Below are 17,720 nucleotides of genomic sequence, written 5' to 3'. Positions count from 1 at the left end.
TTTTGGTGATCCTCGTGGAAGAGCCACGGGAAGAGCGCGCTTTATGTGATCCTCGTAGATTTTGTCTGCGGGACGATTTTTGGTGATCCTTGTAGATTTTGTCTGCGGGACGATTTTATTTGGTGATCCTCGTAGATTTTCTCTGCGGGACGATTTTTGGTGATCCTCGTGGAAGAGCCACGGGAAGAGCGCGCTTTATGAGTTAAACCCATAATAATTAATCTCGAGGCTGATTCCTTTTTTGAACTTTATTTCATTTTATTATTTTATTTCTACTATTGTTTAATTCTTATTATTTTTTCTTCCCCAATTATTTTATGTAATTTTATTTTCTATTGTTTACTGTTCTGCTTTTACTTCTGTAAAGCACACTGAACTGCCACTGTGTATGAAATGTGCTATAGAAATAAACTTGCCTTGCCTTGCCTTTAGAGTTAGGATGAGAATCCATAGCAGCCAGGGGCGCCGCCAGAAATTTTGGGCCCCATGAAAGATTAGAATTTTGGGCCCCCCAACTTTGCCCACCCTCGTCACAATTGCACTATTGTCATTATTTGACTTTTGATAGCCCATGGACCTCGAGTTTGTGACTTTGTTATTACATTTTATGTATTAACCTACCAGGGACTAGATGAAAACTGGTCAGTGACTAATTCTGGTGCATTTACAATCACAAATGAAATGTTGTGGTCATATGCTGTAACCTCTATCCCTCTTTTATGTGTGCTGCGTTTTCTCCAGCTCTTCAATTTGAAACCAGTGGTTTAGAACGTGTGAACATTCCACACACGTAACCATGTCAAACACTTGACTGGTGTCCGTTCTTCTTCTTCTTCTTCTTCTTCTTCTTCTTCTTCGTCTTTAACTCCTGTCGGCAGTTGCTGACGTAGAGCGGTTAGAACCACGAACCTAGTCAACCATATCTTTGTTGATCTCTCTCTTCAATGCACTTCGGTAAAATTGATCAGCCGTCAACCCAGAATGATGCAGAACTTGTTGCTCCACCGTGACAGCTGGTCTACCTTTCTTTACATTCTTGTTATCGTTGAACAGAAGCTTTTTGGCGACACTAGACGTTTCTTGTCGAGCTAGGTGTACCAGGTATTTGGTCTGCTGTTTTGCGACGTAGCTCATGACATTCTCTGTACGACAAATATTCAAAACATCTTCAGAAGGCAATACAAATGCAAAGTTGGGCGCTGCATCATCATCACGAGGTTCTTTACGTTCAAATCCTTTGCGAATCATTTTTCGTAACATGGTCACATAGGCCAATTCCAATCTTTGTTGCTGTGCTTGAGTGATGTTCCATGTCTGGCAGGAATAGGTGAGTCTACTACGTGCCATTGCGTTCAGAACAAATACGCGCGTCTTTAGCAGAATGTTTCTGTTGGTGAGCTTCTTGAATAGCTGATAAAACTTCGACTCTGCAACACTGATACAGTACGTAGGTCAATTTCAGCATCGCCGGTAGAGGGCTGATCAAATTGGATGTCATCTCCAAGATAGCGAAATTTCTTTACGTTATTAGCAACACTTTAATCTAGCAAACTGTATACGGCGCCCGCTCATTAAAAACTTCAATCCTAAAGCATTTATGGGTTGTATTGCTGCTTACCTCTAGTCTGGCTAACGCGACAAAGCTCTCCGAGCTATTGGTCTGGCCAAGATATTAAGCCCAACCGTTTCCCAGAGCCCGTGGTTGACCCGCCTCCCTGAAATGCCTCAGTTTGCTACTGGTCGAAGCCAGAAAAGGCTGTGACGAAGCTTAAACCAATCACATCACTCTTTCCTCTGACGTATGCGACGCGACGGGGCTAACTGGTAGATTAAACTCTTACCGAAGCCGGTCGGGAGCAAGGCGAAAACGTCCTTCCTTTCAATAAATACCTCCAGGGCTGCTCTTTGCTCCGTTTTCAATGAGAACTTCCCGTTGAATGCTTTCAATACAGCATCTATGCGGAAGTGTGAATGAAGCGCTTCCGGCATAGGTTCTGTAAACAATCTATGGCTTCCGGTCGCAGTTCTACTACGTCAGTGCCTTGAACACGCCTCTACCCAGGGCCGTTGGAGATGCTCAAAGTTGATTGGTTCCCGATTTTTCGGGAGCTTGGAAGAGCTGTAGATAGCTTGCCTGGCCAGACTAAGCTCGCAACAGGCCCTCGTGTTGCGTCACGCTTAGGATGGGCGGGCCCAGGCTAGCTTACCTCCTTCTCCAAAGGGGGGTTCAGTGGTTTGGTAGGGCGGAGGTCGCCCTGAGGCTGAATCTGTGCATATTTAGGGCACCCCATTAGTTATGAAACTGGTTATTAGCACTAGTTATTAGCACCAGCATAACGTAATATTTCATCTTATCACACAAGTCAGTTCAGTTCAGGAAAAAATGTCACTGTACAAACTGTAAAAGTGTTTTCTTGATAGGCTAATCCAACCACGTTCATACTGTTCATTTACCATTCGCTAATATTTTGAACACACGTGAGCGATAGCTACCTTTCTTTGGGAAAAACTGAGTGACCAGTTGCCTGCCTCTCCGGTCCCTCTCAGCTTTCAGCTGCCTTTCTTTACGTTTTTGACAGCCACTCTTCATATTTAGCGATCATAGCCTGTACGCACTCCACTGCTGGCTGGCTGGCTGCTGCACCGCAACACAGCAGCAAGTAGCGTCGCACTGATCAGCACACAGATTTAACGCATCGCGCTTCTACCAGAACTGGACCGTACCATTTCGCAAAAGGGGGAGGGTTAAATGACAATATGTTGAAGAACTCAAGAAATAGACAACCTTGTTCAATTAGCTCATTTTACCAGATGGAATATTGCATTGTTGTTATTTCAAAAGTCTTATTAAAATCATTAAAAAGCATATTATCAGCCCCTTAAAGGAACAGTCCACCGTACTTCCATAATGAAATATGCTCTTATCTGAATTGAGACGAGCTGCTCCGTACCTCTCCGAGCTTTGCGCGACCTCCCAGTCAGTCAGACGCTGTCAGACGCGCTGTCACTCCTGTTAGCAATGTAGCTAGGCTCAGTATGGCCAATGGTATTTTTTGGGGCTGTAGTTAGATGCGACCAAACTCTTCCGCGTTTTTCCTGTTTACATAGGTTTATATGACCAGTGATATGAAACAAGTTCAGTTACACAAATTGCAACGTGGCGATTTTCTATGCTATGGAAAGTGCGCACTATAATGACAGGCGTACTAACACCTTCTGCACGCTTCAGCAGCGCATTGATATCTGAGCTCCGTATCAATGCGCTGCCGAAGCGCGCAGAAGGTGTTAGTACGCCTGTCATTATAGTGCGCACTTTCCATAGCATAGAAAATCGCTACGTTTCAATTTGTGTAACTGAACTTGTTTCATATCACTGGTCATATAAACCTATGTAAACAGGAAAAACGCGGAAGAGTTTGGTCGCATCTAACTACAGCCCCAAAAAATACCATTGGCCATGCTGAGCCTAGCTACATTGCTAACAGGAGTGACAGCGCGTCTGACTGCGTCTGACTGACTGGGAGGTCGCGCAAAGCTCGGAGAGGTACGGAGTAGCTCGTCTCAATTCAGATAAGAGCATATTTCATTATGGAAGTACGGTGAACTGTTCCTTTAAAGGGCCCCATGGCAGTGCTGGGCCCCTAGAATTGTTCTAACCCCCCCCCCCCCCCCCCCCCGGCGGCGCCCATGATAGCAGCTATATAAAAAAGCGAGCTAGTCAAACACAAACAACACACTGTGATTTACGTTACACACTCTGTTTCATCCTAATGCTAACTCTCAGATTCAATCAGCAAAGCAGATGAACTGGACTCGCTACACACTCACCAGAGACAGCAGTGAGCTCTGATACGTCCTTCCCAGCTCACTTTTCTTTGTAATGTCTCTATAAATGTTTAATGAGCGGTGGTTTATGATGGAATGAGATGAAACCACAGGTTTGGGTTGTTTTTTTTTTTAATACCACAGGAATCAGTTTGGATTTGATCGTAAATTCACCACAGAAACTTGAGCTCAGAATAAAAAGTAAAGAATTAAGATCTTTGGCGAAATTTCATTTTTATTAACACCGGATTTGTGCCTCGTTTCTGAGCTTTAATTAATGATCGATTTTTTCCAACATGATTGGAAAGTTTTTTTTTTTTTTTTTTAATTTTAAAATAAAAACTGTGCCGGGAGCTTTGGAGAACGTACAGCCGTTAGAAATAATATTAATTAGGATTCCAGGGGAAAAAAGTAATTAAAAGGACAATTACATCCTCAAATAAATTCAGTCCAATTAAAAAAAAAATTGGGGGGCAAATACATAGATTTAGATCGCTAATGAGCAAGTCAGAGCCCCCTGTGGTGAGGAAGAACTCCCTGGAGCGCGCGCACACACACACACACACACTGTCCGTGGATAAAGCAGCAGAATTAAGTGTTGAGAACGTGTGTGTGTGCGCGCTCAGAATGGTGGATTGGGATAAGACCAGTCCAGCTAAACTGGATTCATTTCAAGCCACAGTGAGCAAAGAAGAAGGGATTTGTTGATGTTGCTCTGTTCTGACAGTTTACAGTCGGCTGTATGTTGGAGAGAGATCAGGAGATGAGAGTTAGCTTTGACATCGTAGACAACTGAAGGAGGAAAACAGGAGGGAGGAGGAGGAGAGCCGAGGAGGAACTCCAGGCAGATTGTAGCTGAGATTTTACAGTCACAAGCTGCACTAATGACTGCAGGATGTGTGTTCAATCTGGTACAAGAACATCCTGGAATATGGGGTTATTGTCAGTTTTCTCTCAAATTTACAACTCTAGTAGTAATAATAATAATAATCTCGTCTCATCATCTCTAGCCGCTTTATCCTGTTCTACAGGGTCGCAGGCAAGCTGGAGCCTATCCCAGCTGACTACGGGCGAAAGTCGGGGTACACCCTGGACAAGTCGCCAGGTCATCACAGGGCTGACACATAGGCCAAGTTTACATTAGACTGTATCTGTCTCGTTTTCTTCGCGGATGCACTGTCCGTTTACATTAAAACGCCGGGAAACGGGAATCCGCCAGGGTCCACGTATTCAGTCTAGATGGTGTCTGGTCCGGTGCTGTGTAAACATTGAGAATACGCGGATACGCTGTGCTGAGCTCTAGCTGGCGTTGTCATTGGACAACGTCACTGTGACATCCACCTTCCTGATTCGCTGGCGTTGGTCATGTGACACGACTGCTGAAAAACGGCACGGACTTCCGCCTTGTATCACCTTTCATTAAAAAGTATAAAAGTATGAAAATACTGCAAATACTGATGCAAATACTGCCCATTGTGTAGTTATGATTGTCTTTAGGCTTGCCATCCTTCCACTTGCAAGTGGTAAGTGATATGCGCACAGCGGCTCAGTCCCGAATCACTGCTCGTGCGCTTCACTCGCGCGCTCTGTGAGCTGCGCAGGGCCGGAGTGCGCACCCTCCAGAGGGCACTCGCTGTTCAGGGCGGAGTGATTTGGAGCGCAGGATGCCTGCGGAGCCGAGCGTATCCGTGTATTGGTGTTGCTGTGTGCACGCTAATCGTTTTAAAAACGTTAATCTGATGATCCGCTGATACGGTCTAATGTAAACCCCACCTTAGACACAGACAACCATTCACACTCACATTCACACCTACGGTCAATTTAGAGTCACCAGTTAACCTAACCTGCATGTCTTTGGACTGTGGGGGAAACCGGAGCACCCGGAGGAAACCCACGCGGACACGGGGAGAACATGCAAACTCCACACAGAAAGGCCCTCACCTAGTCTGGTTAACACCAGACCATATCACAAGTGAAATATGGTCTGGAATCCGCCTATTGAATTTCTCGTCGGGGAGGTGTGGTTTACGATTGTCAACGGCCGTTTATTGGACGTTGCGAATGTCTATCATTTGGCGTATACGTAGCCCATGGCCAATCATGGCAGTTGTACCCGGTGACGTAGTTAGAGCGACGAAGAGGCGAAAAAGAGAAGGAAGGAGAAAGAGAAGGCAAAACAAAAATAGGAAAACAATGGCACCGAACGATTACTGCCGTTTGTGCAAGACAAAGCTTGATCGAAAGTTTGGTTCGTATCGCTCGCCGCCATCTTAAACGTGATCCGTAAACAGTCCCAAATAAACTACAAGCTTCCGTTTGTCGAGTAGTACACGTCACCGTCTTTCCACCCCTCCCCACTCTCTGATTGGCTCCCTAACTCAGGCGAGCCTTTAGACCATAGTTTCCATGCTGTCTTTTCAGATCGGAACGATTGTGCAAAGCAGCATGGGATTTCCCAGGCTAGCCCTCGCCGGCCATGGGGCTCGAACCCGGACCTTCTTGCTGTGAGGCGGCAGCACTAACCACTACACCACCGTGCCGCCCACAATAATAATAATAATAATAATAATAATAATAACTTTTATAACAACCACCACCACCAAAAACAACCTCCAGTTGGCTACAACTAGGAACTCAATAGAGACTGCGACTAAAGTCACAGTAATTTGCGCTAGCTGTTACAAACCAGGACGTCTGGTCACCGTACCCTGTAGATCTGGAACAGTAAGAGATAGAGAATGACGCTCAGTGAGGAAAAGTTACGCCCTGCTGCCCTAAATAAATTTTTTTTTAAATGATGGAAAAAATCATGAAAATTGAGAGAGTTATAAGTGATTGGAAAAAAAAATCCTGTTTTTCATGGATCATTCTGGTTCAGTGATCCAGATCAGCACCAAAAGTCATAGCAACGTAATTCAGCCCAGACGTATTCTTCTTGTGAAATTTGGTGGTGATTGGTTGAAACTGATGAAAAGAACATTATGAGAAGAATAAGAATAAAGTAGAAAGATCCTGAGTGAGAGTAACGGTTTGCGCCAGCACTGCTAGCGGAAATTAAATTAATAAAAAAAAAACTATTAATGATAACCTCCACCAACAGCACCAACAATAAAACTAATAACAAAACTCTTAGGACGGCACGGTGGTGTAGTGGTTAGCGCTGTCGCCTCACAGCAAGAAGGTTCTGGGTTTGAGCCCAGCAGACGGCGAGGGCCTTTCTGTGTGGAGTTTGCATGTTCTCCCCGTGTCTGCGTGGGTTTCCTCCGGGTGCTCCGGTTTCCCCCACAGTCCAAAGACATGTGATTAGGTAAAATACCCAGCCACTGGGGTTTTACAAGCCAGTGCATGCTTAGTGCTGGTCCCAAGCCCAGATAGATTGGGGAGGGTTACATCAGGAAAGGCAAGGAAGGTTGAAAATCAGTTGGGGCTTTTCCCAAACTATGGGGTCTATGTGACAAATCAAATAAATTAATAATAATTACCACAAACAGCACCAACAATAAAAATCTAATATTAAAACAATTAAAGCGAGACGGCCTTTCGGTTTCATAAAATCGGTGAAATTTAGTTCTGTCTGAAATGTAGTGATTGTGATATATGTTTATTTCTGTAATATCTCACAAAATATCAGGCCATTCTGTGGCTGGGAAGTTATTTAATTTGAGGGGATTAAAGCAAATAACACGCATGAAATTGCTCGCTTCGCGCAGTCAAGCAGACAGAGGAAGTCCGTGTGCACATGCGCAGGTTTCCGTTTGAGCATGCACTGACAGTTCCATCATTCTGTTGCTAAACGAACAGCTGATCACACAGAGGTGCTCGCTGAACGCCGATATTTATTAGTTTGGTCCTGCGTTTCCTTTCCTTCGTATAGAACATAACGTCTTTTCTTCTCGCATTCTTTCCGTTACTGTAGTCGGTCTTTCATGTTTCATTCGCACACTCACGTCCTCCATTTTTCTCTCCTGTTTCAAATTTGTATCCCACAATGCCTTGCGTGAACGGGGAAAGCCCACCATGTGATGTGATGCATGACGTAGTATCTTGAATTGGGTCATGGTGAAGCAGGAAAAAATAGCCGAGAATTTAGGGCCATGTGGAGATGGAGATTAAAAAAAAAACTAATAAAATTGAAAGTCTGTGATTCCAATTCAGTAGCTTTCAGTCCATTAAACAAAAATAATTGGGTATCGGGGAAAATTCTTTTTATAACCTACAGTTGTGGTCAGAAGTTTACATACAGTGACATGAATGTCATGGCAATATTTGGGCTTTCAGTAATTTCTTTGAATTGTTCCTTTTCTGTGGCAGAATGATTGTACAGCATACAGCTTTAATAAAAAAACAAACACTAGAATTTGGTGCACAAGTTTTAATTTTCTTTGGGTTTTCTGAAATCAACACAGGGTCAAAATTATACATACATGGTCAAAAATTTACATACGCTCACTTAGATTATTAATTCAGAGGTGCTGAAACTTCCAAAATGTCTCTTATCTTGCCAAGTCCGAGGTCTCTTAACTTCCTGTTGTTGATCATGATTGACTACAGCTGGTAGCTTCTCTGTGCCTTCATAAAAAGGGTTTGTTTACAGCACTCATTGGATTGACCAACACACAGTAAAATGGAAAAGTCCAAGGAGCTCAGTGCAGATCTGAAAAAGAGGATTGCAGATATACATAACTCCGGAATGTCTCTTGGAGCCATTTCTAAACAACTGCAAATTCCAAGATCAGTTCAAACAATTGTATCCAAGTTATTGTGAGGTGTAGTCACTTTGCCAAGCCACTTTGCTTCAAGAAAACTCAAACTGTCACCCTCAGCTGAAAGGAAATTGGTTTGGATGGTCAGGAACAACCTGGGAAACACCATGGCACAGCCCTGCCATGAACTGGAAGCTGATGGATCACTGTCTACAGTTCAGATCACCATGGAATAAGAGGCTGCTATCCAAGAAATAACCCCCTGCTCCAAAATTGACACCTTCAAGCTTAACTAAAGTTTGAAGCTGACCACACGGACAAAGAAAAAGCCTTCTGGAGGAAAGCTGTATGGTCAGATGAGACAAAGATTGAGTTGTTTGGCCACAATGACCACCATGTACAGAGGGACACTGTACCTGCTGGTGGTGGTAGGATCATCATGCTCTGGGGCTGTTTTGCTGCCAGTGGAACTGGTTCATTGCGCAAAGTGGATGGAATAATGAAGGAGGAGGACTACCTCAGAATTCTTCAGCAAAAACCATCAGAAACTTGAACACAACTTGGGAGTTACAACAGGACAATGAACCCAAACACACATCAGAGCTCGTTGTGGAGGATAAAGCAGGCAAACATTACTCTTAAAACAAGTCCTGACTGCAACCCTGTTGAAAATGTATGGACCGTGCTTATAAGTCGAGTCCATGCCAAGAAAAAAAAAAAAGAACAAATTTAATTCAACTCTACCGATTCTACCAGAAGATTGTTCATGATAAACAAAAAAATGTTTGGTCAAGGTGAATCTTGTGAAGAGACATTTTACCCAAATATTAGGTGTGTTGTACTGTATGTATAATTTTGACCCTGCGTTGATTTCAGAAAACCCAAAGAAAATTAAAATTTGCGCACCAAATTCTAGTGTTTTTTTGTTTAATTAAAGCTGTATGCTGTACAATCGTTCTGCCACAGAAAACAGTTCAAAGAAAATCACTGAAAGCCAAAATATTGCCCTGATATTCATGTCACTGTATGTAAACTTCTGATCACAACTGTATACTTGAAAAATCTGGAAGGCAGTCAACCTCTAACTATACCCAACAACAAAAACATCAACAATAATAAAACTATTAATCATAATAAAAACCACCACCACCAAATAATAATAGCTTTATTATTATTATCATTAATATTCATCACCGTTGCCAACAACAGCGCCAGCAATAAAATTGAACAATAAATCTATTAATTATACCCACCACCAACAATAAAACATCTAATAATAAAACTGTTAATAATAACCACCACCACCATGACATTTTTGCATCGCAGAGACGTTAGGTAACATTCGCTAACATCGCAGGTTGTTTCAGATTTATCAGAAATGATCTCAGACTTATTTGCATGACTCAGATCCACGCTCAGTTTCCAAACAGCCAGTTCACTTGATTATTGGGGGAATAAAACATTTCTTGGACTTGTGTGGGCCTCAGGATGCTGCACTATCCGTCTGTGCGAGAGCGTTATACAGCGCCTTGTGATTCACCTCACTGGTATTTGTCCTGTTTTGTTGCATTACAACCTTGAAATAAAATGGATTGTTATTTGGATTTTATGTAATGGACCTTGCAAAATAGTCCAAATTGTTGAAGCGGAATGGAAAAAGCTAAAAAGTTGTGAATGCATATGTATTTACTGTACACCCTTCACTATGAAACCCCTAAATAAGATCTGGTCCAACCAGTTAACTTCTGAAGTCACATCCAGGAACTAGTTGATTAAGCACCTGCGTGCAGTCACCTCCACCTGTGTCACATGATCTGTCACATGTCAGTATGTATAAATTAGTGATGTCAAAAATGTCGCGTTATTAACGCGTTAACCCATTGACGCCGGATGCTGCGTCACGCAACATTGCCCCTAGCGCCGGTTGTTGCATAACGCAACATTGCCCCAAATGCCGGTTGCTGCATAACGCAGCATTGTTGATTTGTCATTATTTTCAAGACTCATCTATGTGTTAACAAATGTGTTAGTGTTAATGCTGAATGAGCATGATCCAGTAAAAGCAGAGAATTTTATCTTTTAAATGCAACTTACTTCATGTCTTTATGTGCTTCAGAGGCTGAGATATTGAATTTTTCATAGGCGTTTTCAATTAATTATTTTTATTTCAGAAAACCCTCAGGCAGATGGGGACCTTTTCTAAAAACTGGCTTAGGCATTTGCAGACGTTTTTTTGCAGGCGTTTCAGGCGTCAATGGGTTAACTTGACTCAATTTTAACGGCGATAATTTTTTATCGCGAGATTAACGCTCTGTGACATGATGTAGGTTTTTCATAAGCTTTTGAAACTGCCAGGAACTTGGAACAGAGACTTTGCTTAGAAAAACAATAGCAGCTAGACTGTAATGCCACGCCCCGCACAGCCAGAGTCCTCTGCCCTCCTCCCCCAAAGAACCAGCGCGGGCAGGGCGCGCTAGTAGAGATGGGATTTATGGCTCTTTGATGGGATCCGCATCTTTGTGATCCGTTCTTTGAAAAGAGCCGTTCAAAAGACTGGCTCATTTGGCTCTTTTTAAATATTCATTCAGTTTTAAGAAGACAGCGTCTAAAGAAGCCAGATCCCTCTGAACTGTAAACTCAATGCTATCCCAGAAATCCTTCCTGTAATATGTAAATTTGGCCGCCTCTGATTGGACAGCGCGACGCATCAACAGGCAGAAAGTGTAAAAGTACAAAATGTGTTAAGTGAGCTGAAGGGGCGGTCACACAGCACTCCGCGTCTATATCACGTACAAAAAGATACAAAAATCTGGTGGACGTGGTCGTAAGTGCTAATTTTTGGTCAATTTTGGCTTTGCCGTGCTTTGTACGGGGTATGGCCATCGGCGGCTGTTTCACTGCTGCAGCACTGCCTAAGCACAGCTAACCAAGTCCAGCCACGCACCCAGATGTTCCGTACCACCCTCCTCCTCCTCCTCCTCCTTCTTCTTCTCTCAGCAAGGATATGTTGAGCCTGTATCAGTTGGTTCTGTTGGTGCTGGAGCATTAAGATGAGGACATCACAGCGTTGAGGGTTCATGTTCACCCCTTGACATCTAGACTGCAAGTGCCGAGGTCTCAGAAAATTACGGTATTTATACATGCCGCAAATCAGAAGTGATGCAGAAGTGATTAGACAGTGATCAATCGAATTTAGAACTTGTTTGAGACGTCGTTTATCGGGCTTAGACAGTGCTATGTACACGGAAAAATCCATTTCTCAGTGATAAGCCGCTAAACACACGCTATATCCCGTGATACCAACGCGTAACACCCGTCCGATGACCGTGCTCTGCCCGTGATAGACCGCCAAACTTTCGCGTCTTACCACGTCTCCCCAAGTTTTAATAACGGCCGGGACACTGATTATCACGTGTTTTTCACGTGTGTTGCACATCTTTACCACGTGTGCCGGCCGTGGTTGTCCGCGGTCTAAAGTTTTGAGCAGTCCAAAACTTTTTGCCGCGTCCGACGCCGTTCCGATTTTCCCCTGCGTCCTGTCACGTCTGTATATCGACTGTAACACGTCTTAACTTCGACATCAACACGAACAACATCGTCTGCTTCACGGGAGAGCACTTTTTGACGGGTTTTGGCCGTGATAAAGCCGTAAAGCGCTGTGTGACCGGGCCTTGAAACAGTAAAGATCAGATTCAATGCAATATTTATCAACGAACAACGGAGATTAAAAAAAAAAAAAGATGGATAATTCAACAGTAGATCATTTCACTCATGGTTCTCTTGCTAGCCCCGCGCCGGTGCTCGGCTTAGGTTTCACTTTGCAGTGGCTGTGCGAAGACGTGTCATGCTCTGCAATAAAAAAAAAAAAAAACATTGGTACAAAGCAAGCCCATGCACTTTTTTATGCTGATAAGAGAATTACAATGTTTTTTTTTATGTGACAAAAATGTGCGATTAAATTGCGATTAATCGCGAGTTAACTATGACTGTCGCGACATTAATCGCGATTAAATATTTTAATCGCTTGACAGCACTAATATAAATAAATAAACAAGTGAATACATCGGTTCTGAAAGGCCCCTGAGTCTGAAACGCCCGTAAGCAAGTACACGAAGATGAAGGAGCTCGCCAAACAGATCAGAGACAAAGTTGTGGAGAAATACAGATCAGGGTTGGGTTTTGATAAAAAAAAAAAAAAATCCCAAACTTTGAACATCCCACAGAGCACCATTAAATGCATTATAACAAAATGGAAAGGATATGTGACCACTACAAACCTCACACAAAAGGCTACACACTAAATCTCACAGACCGGGCAAGGAAGGCATTAATAAGAGATTCAACACAGACATCAAAGACAACAGTGAAGGCGCTGCGAAGATCCACAGCAGAGAGAATGCGAGCGGATCTGTCCAGAGGACCTATTTAAGCCGTACACTCTACAGAGCGGCGCTTTATGGAAGCGTGGCCAGAAAAAAAAAAAAAGAGAAAACCATGTTTGAAGTTCACCAAACAGCACATCACTGACTCCCCAAACACACGGAAGAAGGTTTTCTGATCCGATGAGACGAAAATTGAACTTTTTCGCCATCATGGGAAGCACGAACAATTCCCTTCACCCCGAGAACACCATTCCCACAGTGAAGCATGGTGGTGGCAGTATCATGCTGTGGGGGTGTTTTAATCAAACCTGTTTCTGTTTTTTTGTCTTAATTTTTGTTTGTGTGACAGCAAAAAAATATTTTGCACCTTCAAAGTGGTAGTCAAGTTTATTTATATAGCGCTTTTAACAACAGACACTCTGAGGCAGAAACTGGTCCACCCTAAAGACAGAATACCCAGACACAAACAGGACAATGTAGTGTACGCAGTTCAATGCAGTGAGGAATGCACTGACCTGTACACTGAGTAAACGAAACAACCGCTTCACAGGCGCATGGTTCAACACAGAAGAGCCAGGCTACGTTTACATTACGTCGAATCAGCGGATCATCAGATTAACGTTCTTAAAACGATTCGCGTTTACACTAAAACCGTTAGCCGTGCACACAGCAACACCAATACACGGATACGCTCGGCTCCGCAGGCATCCTGCGCTCCAAATCACTCCGCCCTGAACAGCGAGTGCCCTCTGGAGGGTGCGCACTCCGGCCCTGCGCAGCTCACACAGCGCGCGAGTGAAACGCACGAGCAGTGATTCGGGACTGAGCTGCTGTGTGTGTGATCCCAGCGCATATCACTTACTACTTGCAAGTGGAAGGATGGCAAGCCTAAAGACAATCATAACTACACAATGGGCAGTATTTGCATCAGTATTTGCAGTGTTTTCATACTTTTATACTCTTTAATGAAAGGTGATACAAGGCGGAAGTCCGCGCCGTTTTTCAGCAGTCGCATCACATGACCAACGCCAGCGAATCAGGAAGGTGGATGTCACAGTGACGTTGTCCAATGATGACGCCAGCTAGAGCTCAGCACAGCGTATTCGCGTATCTCAATGTTTACACAGCACCGGACCAGACACGATCTAGATTGAATACGTGGACGCTGGCGGATTCCCGTTTCCCGGCTTTTCCAGGTGGTTTAATGTAAATGGACAGTGCATCCGCGAAGAAAACGAGACAGATACGGTCTAATGTAAACGTAGCGCCAGTTCCTCAGGCCAGGACTCTGCAATCTATCTTCATCTTAATAACAAAAGACACTTGTTTCAAGAATGCAATGTACGCATTTTACCCAGAGAAGACCAGTGGTTTGAAAGAGGAGTAAAAGAATCCATATTCGTCAACCTGGAACGACCATCACTGAATAGAGGAGGTGGTCTGAGAGACCACTTATCAGCCACCTACAATGCAGTCCTTGGCACACTTAACAGAAAACTGAATACACATCCACACCAAAACTCAGTTGACTTCAATGACTCACATGATAGCAGAGAGAGAGAGCCAACAACCCTCTAGGCTGCTAACACCATTCACTCCCGGCCTCGAGCTTGGAGGAATTTTAGCCCGTTCCTCCGTACAGAACAGCTTCAACTCTGGGATGTTGGTGGGTTTCCTCACATGAACTGCTCGCTTCAGGTCCTTCCAGAACATTTCCATTGGATTAAGGTCAGGACTTTGACTTGGCCATTCCAAAACATTTAACTTTATTCTTCTTTAACCATTCTTTGGTAGAACGACTTGTGTGCTTAGGGTCGTTGTCTTGCTGCATGACCCACCTTCTCTTGAGATTCAGTTCATGGACAGATGTCCTGACATTTTCCTTTAGATTTCACTGGTTTAATTCAGAATTCATTGTTCCATCAATGATGGCAAGCCGTCCTGGCCCAGATGCAGCAAAACGGGCCCAAACCATGATACTACCACCACCATGTTTCACAGATGGGATAAGGTTCTTATGCTGGAATGCAGTGTTTTTCTTTCCCCAAACATAACACTTCTCATTTAAACCAAAAAGTTCTATTTTGGTCTCATCCATCCACAAAACATTTTTCCAATAGCCTTCTGGCTTGTCCACGTGATCTTTAACAAACTGCAGACGAGCAGCAATGTCCTTTTTGGAGAGCAGTGGCTTTCTCCTTGCAACCCTGCCATGCACACCATTGTTGTTCAGTTTTCTCCTGATGGTGGACTCATGAACATTAACATTAGCCAATGTGAGACAGGCCTTCAGTTGCTTAGACGTTACCCTGGGGTCCTTTGTGACCTCGCTGACTATTATACGCCTTGCTCTTGGAGTGATCTTTGTTGGTCGACCACTCCTGGGGAGGGTAACAATGGTCTTGAATTTCCTCCATTTGTACACAATCTGTCTGACTGTGGATTGGTGGAGTCCAAACTCTTTAGAGATGGTTTTGTAACCTTTTCCAGCCGGATGAGCATCAACAACGCTTTTTCTGAGGTCCTCAGAAATCTCCTTTGTTCATGCCATGATACACTTCCACAAACATGTGTTGTGAAGATCAGACTTTGATAGATCCCTGTTCTTTAAATAAAACAGGGTGCCCACTCACACCTGATTGTCATCCCATTGATTGAAAACACCTGACTCTAATTTCACCTTCAAATTAACTGCTAATCCTAGAGGTTCACATACTTTTGCCACTCACAGATATGTAATATTGGATCATTTTCCTCAATAAATAAATGACCGAGTATAATATTTTTGTCTCATTTGTTTAACTGGGTTCTCTTTATCTACTTTTAGGACTTGTGTGAAAATCTGATGTTGTTTTAGGTCATATTTATGCAGAAATATAGAAAATTCTAAAGGGTTCACAAACTTTCAAGCACCACTGTAAATGCCTGTAAATTAGAAGCTGACAGTTAGAAAAACTTTAGCTAAAGAGTTAGCATCATTTGTATTCAGTATCAATATGTATTCAGAATCAGTTAAAGAATATGTTTAGACGTTACAGAAGAGTGTTGTGTAATATGTGTACACCCCAGGAGGATATCAGTAGGATGTGATTTCCTTGTTGGTGGAAATGACTCTGCCATCAATACATCATTTCACTCGACTCTGAACACATCATCAGCTTAATTTCTGCAGAACTATGCATAATTCATCCAATATTTCATTACATGACTTTGTAAATCCAAACTTATACTTATTTCTTTGTTTTATTTCAGTTCCTCCCAAAATATACGACATCTCATCGGACATCACGGTAAACGAAGGCGGCAATATTTCGCTCTTCTGTTTAGCCAGCGGGAAACCAGAGCCGAAAATCACCTGGAGACACATCAGCCCATCAGGTGAGCTCCAAGCATAATGGCTGTAAAGGTACATCACTGAGCAGTTCATGCATGAGATTATCCAATCAGCCAGTCACGTGGCAGCAGGGCACATCGATTCCTCCAATCATGCAGATCCAGGTCTATGGAATCAATATTGTGCCAAAATGTTCATACAATACTTTTGAAATATCAAACAAAAACGACAAATCAAAATACAAAAAAAAAAAAGTCAGTTTTTTTAGACTGGCAAACAAATTATTCGTGTAATCGTGCAAAATATCAGTCTATTACTCTTCAGAAACCTTTTATTTTTGTTCCGCGTCTTTCTCAGTTTTGTTTGACGTAATTTATTTTGGTTGCGATTCCAGCTTTCTCGTTTGCGCTCCCTGACTTTTTGCTTGCAGTTTTGGCACAAAGTTCACGTGTGGGTGAGCTGTCCAGGAATGCATTCCCATTGGCTAACTTATGTTTGACTGACAGCTACGCTCAGCCATTCCCTACTCGGATTCTGGCGGACTGTTTGACGAGTGACCGATCCATTGACGGTAAACAAGGATCGAGTGGACTTCAGTGGCGACTGTGATACTGAATTAATTCAACAAAGTGTAAGTGCGGGACAAATGTGTTGCAGTAGTGCACATTATGCAGGCGTTTCGTGGCAAGTCAAATGTTAGCCTTAGCTCCACTAGCCAATATAGTAGCTGTCTTGCTAACGTTAAACACGCCTGCATAATGTGCACTACTGCAACACGTACAACACATTTATCCCGTACTTACACTTTGTTGAATTAATTCAATATCATAGTCGCCACTGAAGTCCACTCCATCCTTGTTTACCGTCAATGGATCGGTCACTCGGCAAACAGTCCGCCAGAATCCGAGTAGGGAATGGCTGAGCGTAGCTGTCAGTCAAACACAAGTTAGCCAATGGGAATGCATTCCTGGACAGCCCGCCCACACGGGAAGTTTGTGCCAAAACTGCAAGCAAAAACTCAGGGAGCGCAAACGAGAAAGCTGGAATCGCAACCAAAATAAATTACGTCAAACAAAACTGAGAAAGACGCGGAACAAAAATAAAAGGTTTCTGAAGAGTAATAGACTGATATTTTGCACGATTACATGAATAATTTGTTTGCCAGTCTAAAAAAAAAGACTTTTTTTTTGTATTTTGATTTGTCGTTTTTGTTTGATATTTCAAAAGTATTGTATGAACATTTTGGCACAAAATTGATTCCATACAGGTCAAGATCTTCAGTTAATGTTTACATCAAACATCAGAATGAGGAGAAAGAAATCTGATTTCAGTGACTGAAGATGCGAAAAACCTGCCACAGAGTCCTGTTCTCAGATTTGCCTCAAGGTGTGACGTGTTGTACATAATGAGATGCTTTTCTGCTCACCACGGTTGTACAGAGTGGTGATTAGAGTTAGCAACAAGGTGTTTCTGCTT

The 17,720-nt window shown here is 43.1% G+C and overlaps 1 protein-coding gene across 1 annotated transcript in view; it reads left to right on the top strand.

Annotated features, from left to right (window-relative positions):
• Positions 1-17,720, top strand: part of negr1 (neuronal growth regulator 1) — a 625,326-nt gene that overhangs the window by 311,217 nt on the left and 296,389 nt on the right. The window contains exon 3 of the mRNA XM_060920136.1: positions 16,163-16,288. Coding sequence (XP_060776119.1) covers positions 16,163-16,288 — 126 coding nt within the window. The remainder of the gene's footprint in view (positions 1-16,162; positions 16,289-17,720) is intronic.

Source organism: Neoarius graeffei, chromosome 4 (genome assembly GCF_027579695.1).
Source record: "Neoarius graeffei isolate fNeoGra1 chromosome 4, fNeoGra1.pri, whole genome shotgun sequence".
In the NCBI taxonomy this organism is placed as follows: domain Eukaryota; kingdom Metazoa; phylum Chordata; class Actinopteri; order Siluriformes; family Ariidae; genus Neoarius; species Neoarius graeffei.
The sequence above is the reverse complement of the archived record's forward strand: the minus strand, read 5'-3'. Positions and strand labels throughout refer to the sequence as shown.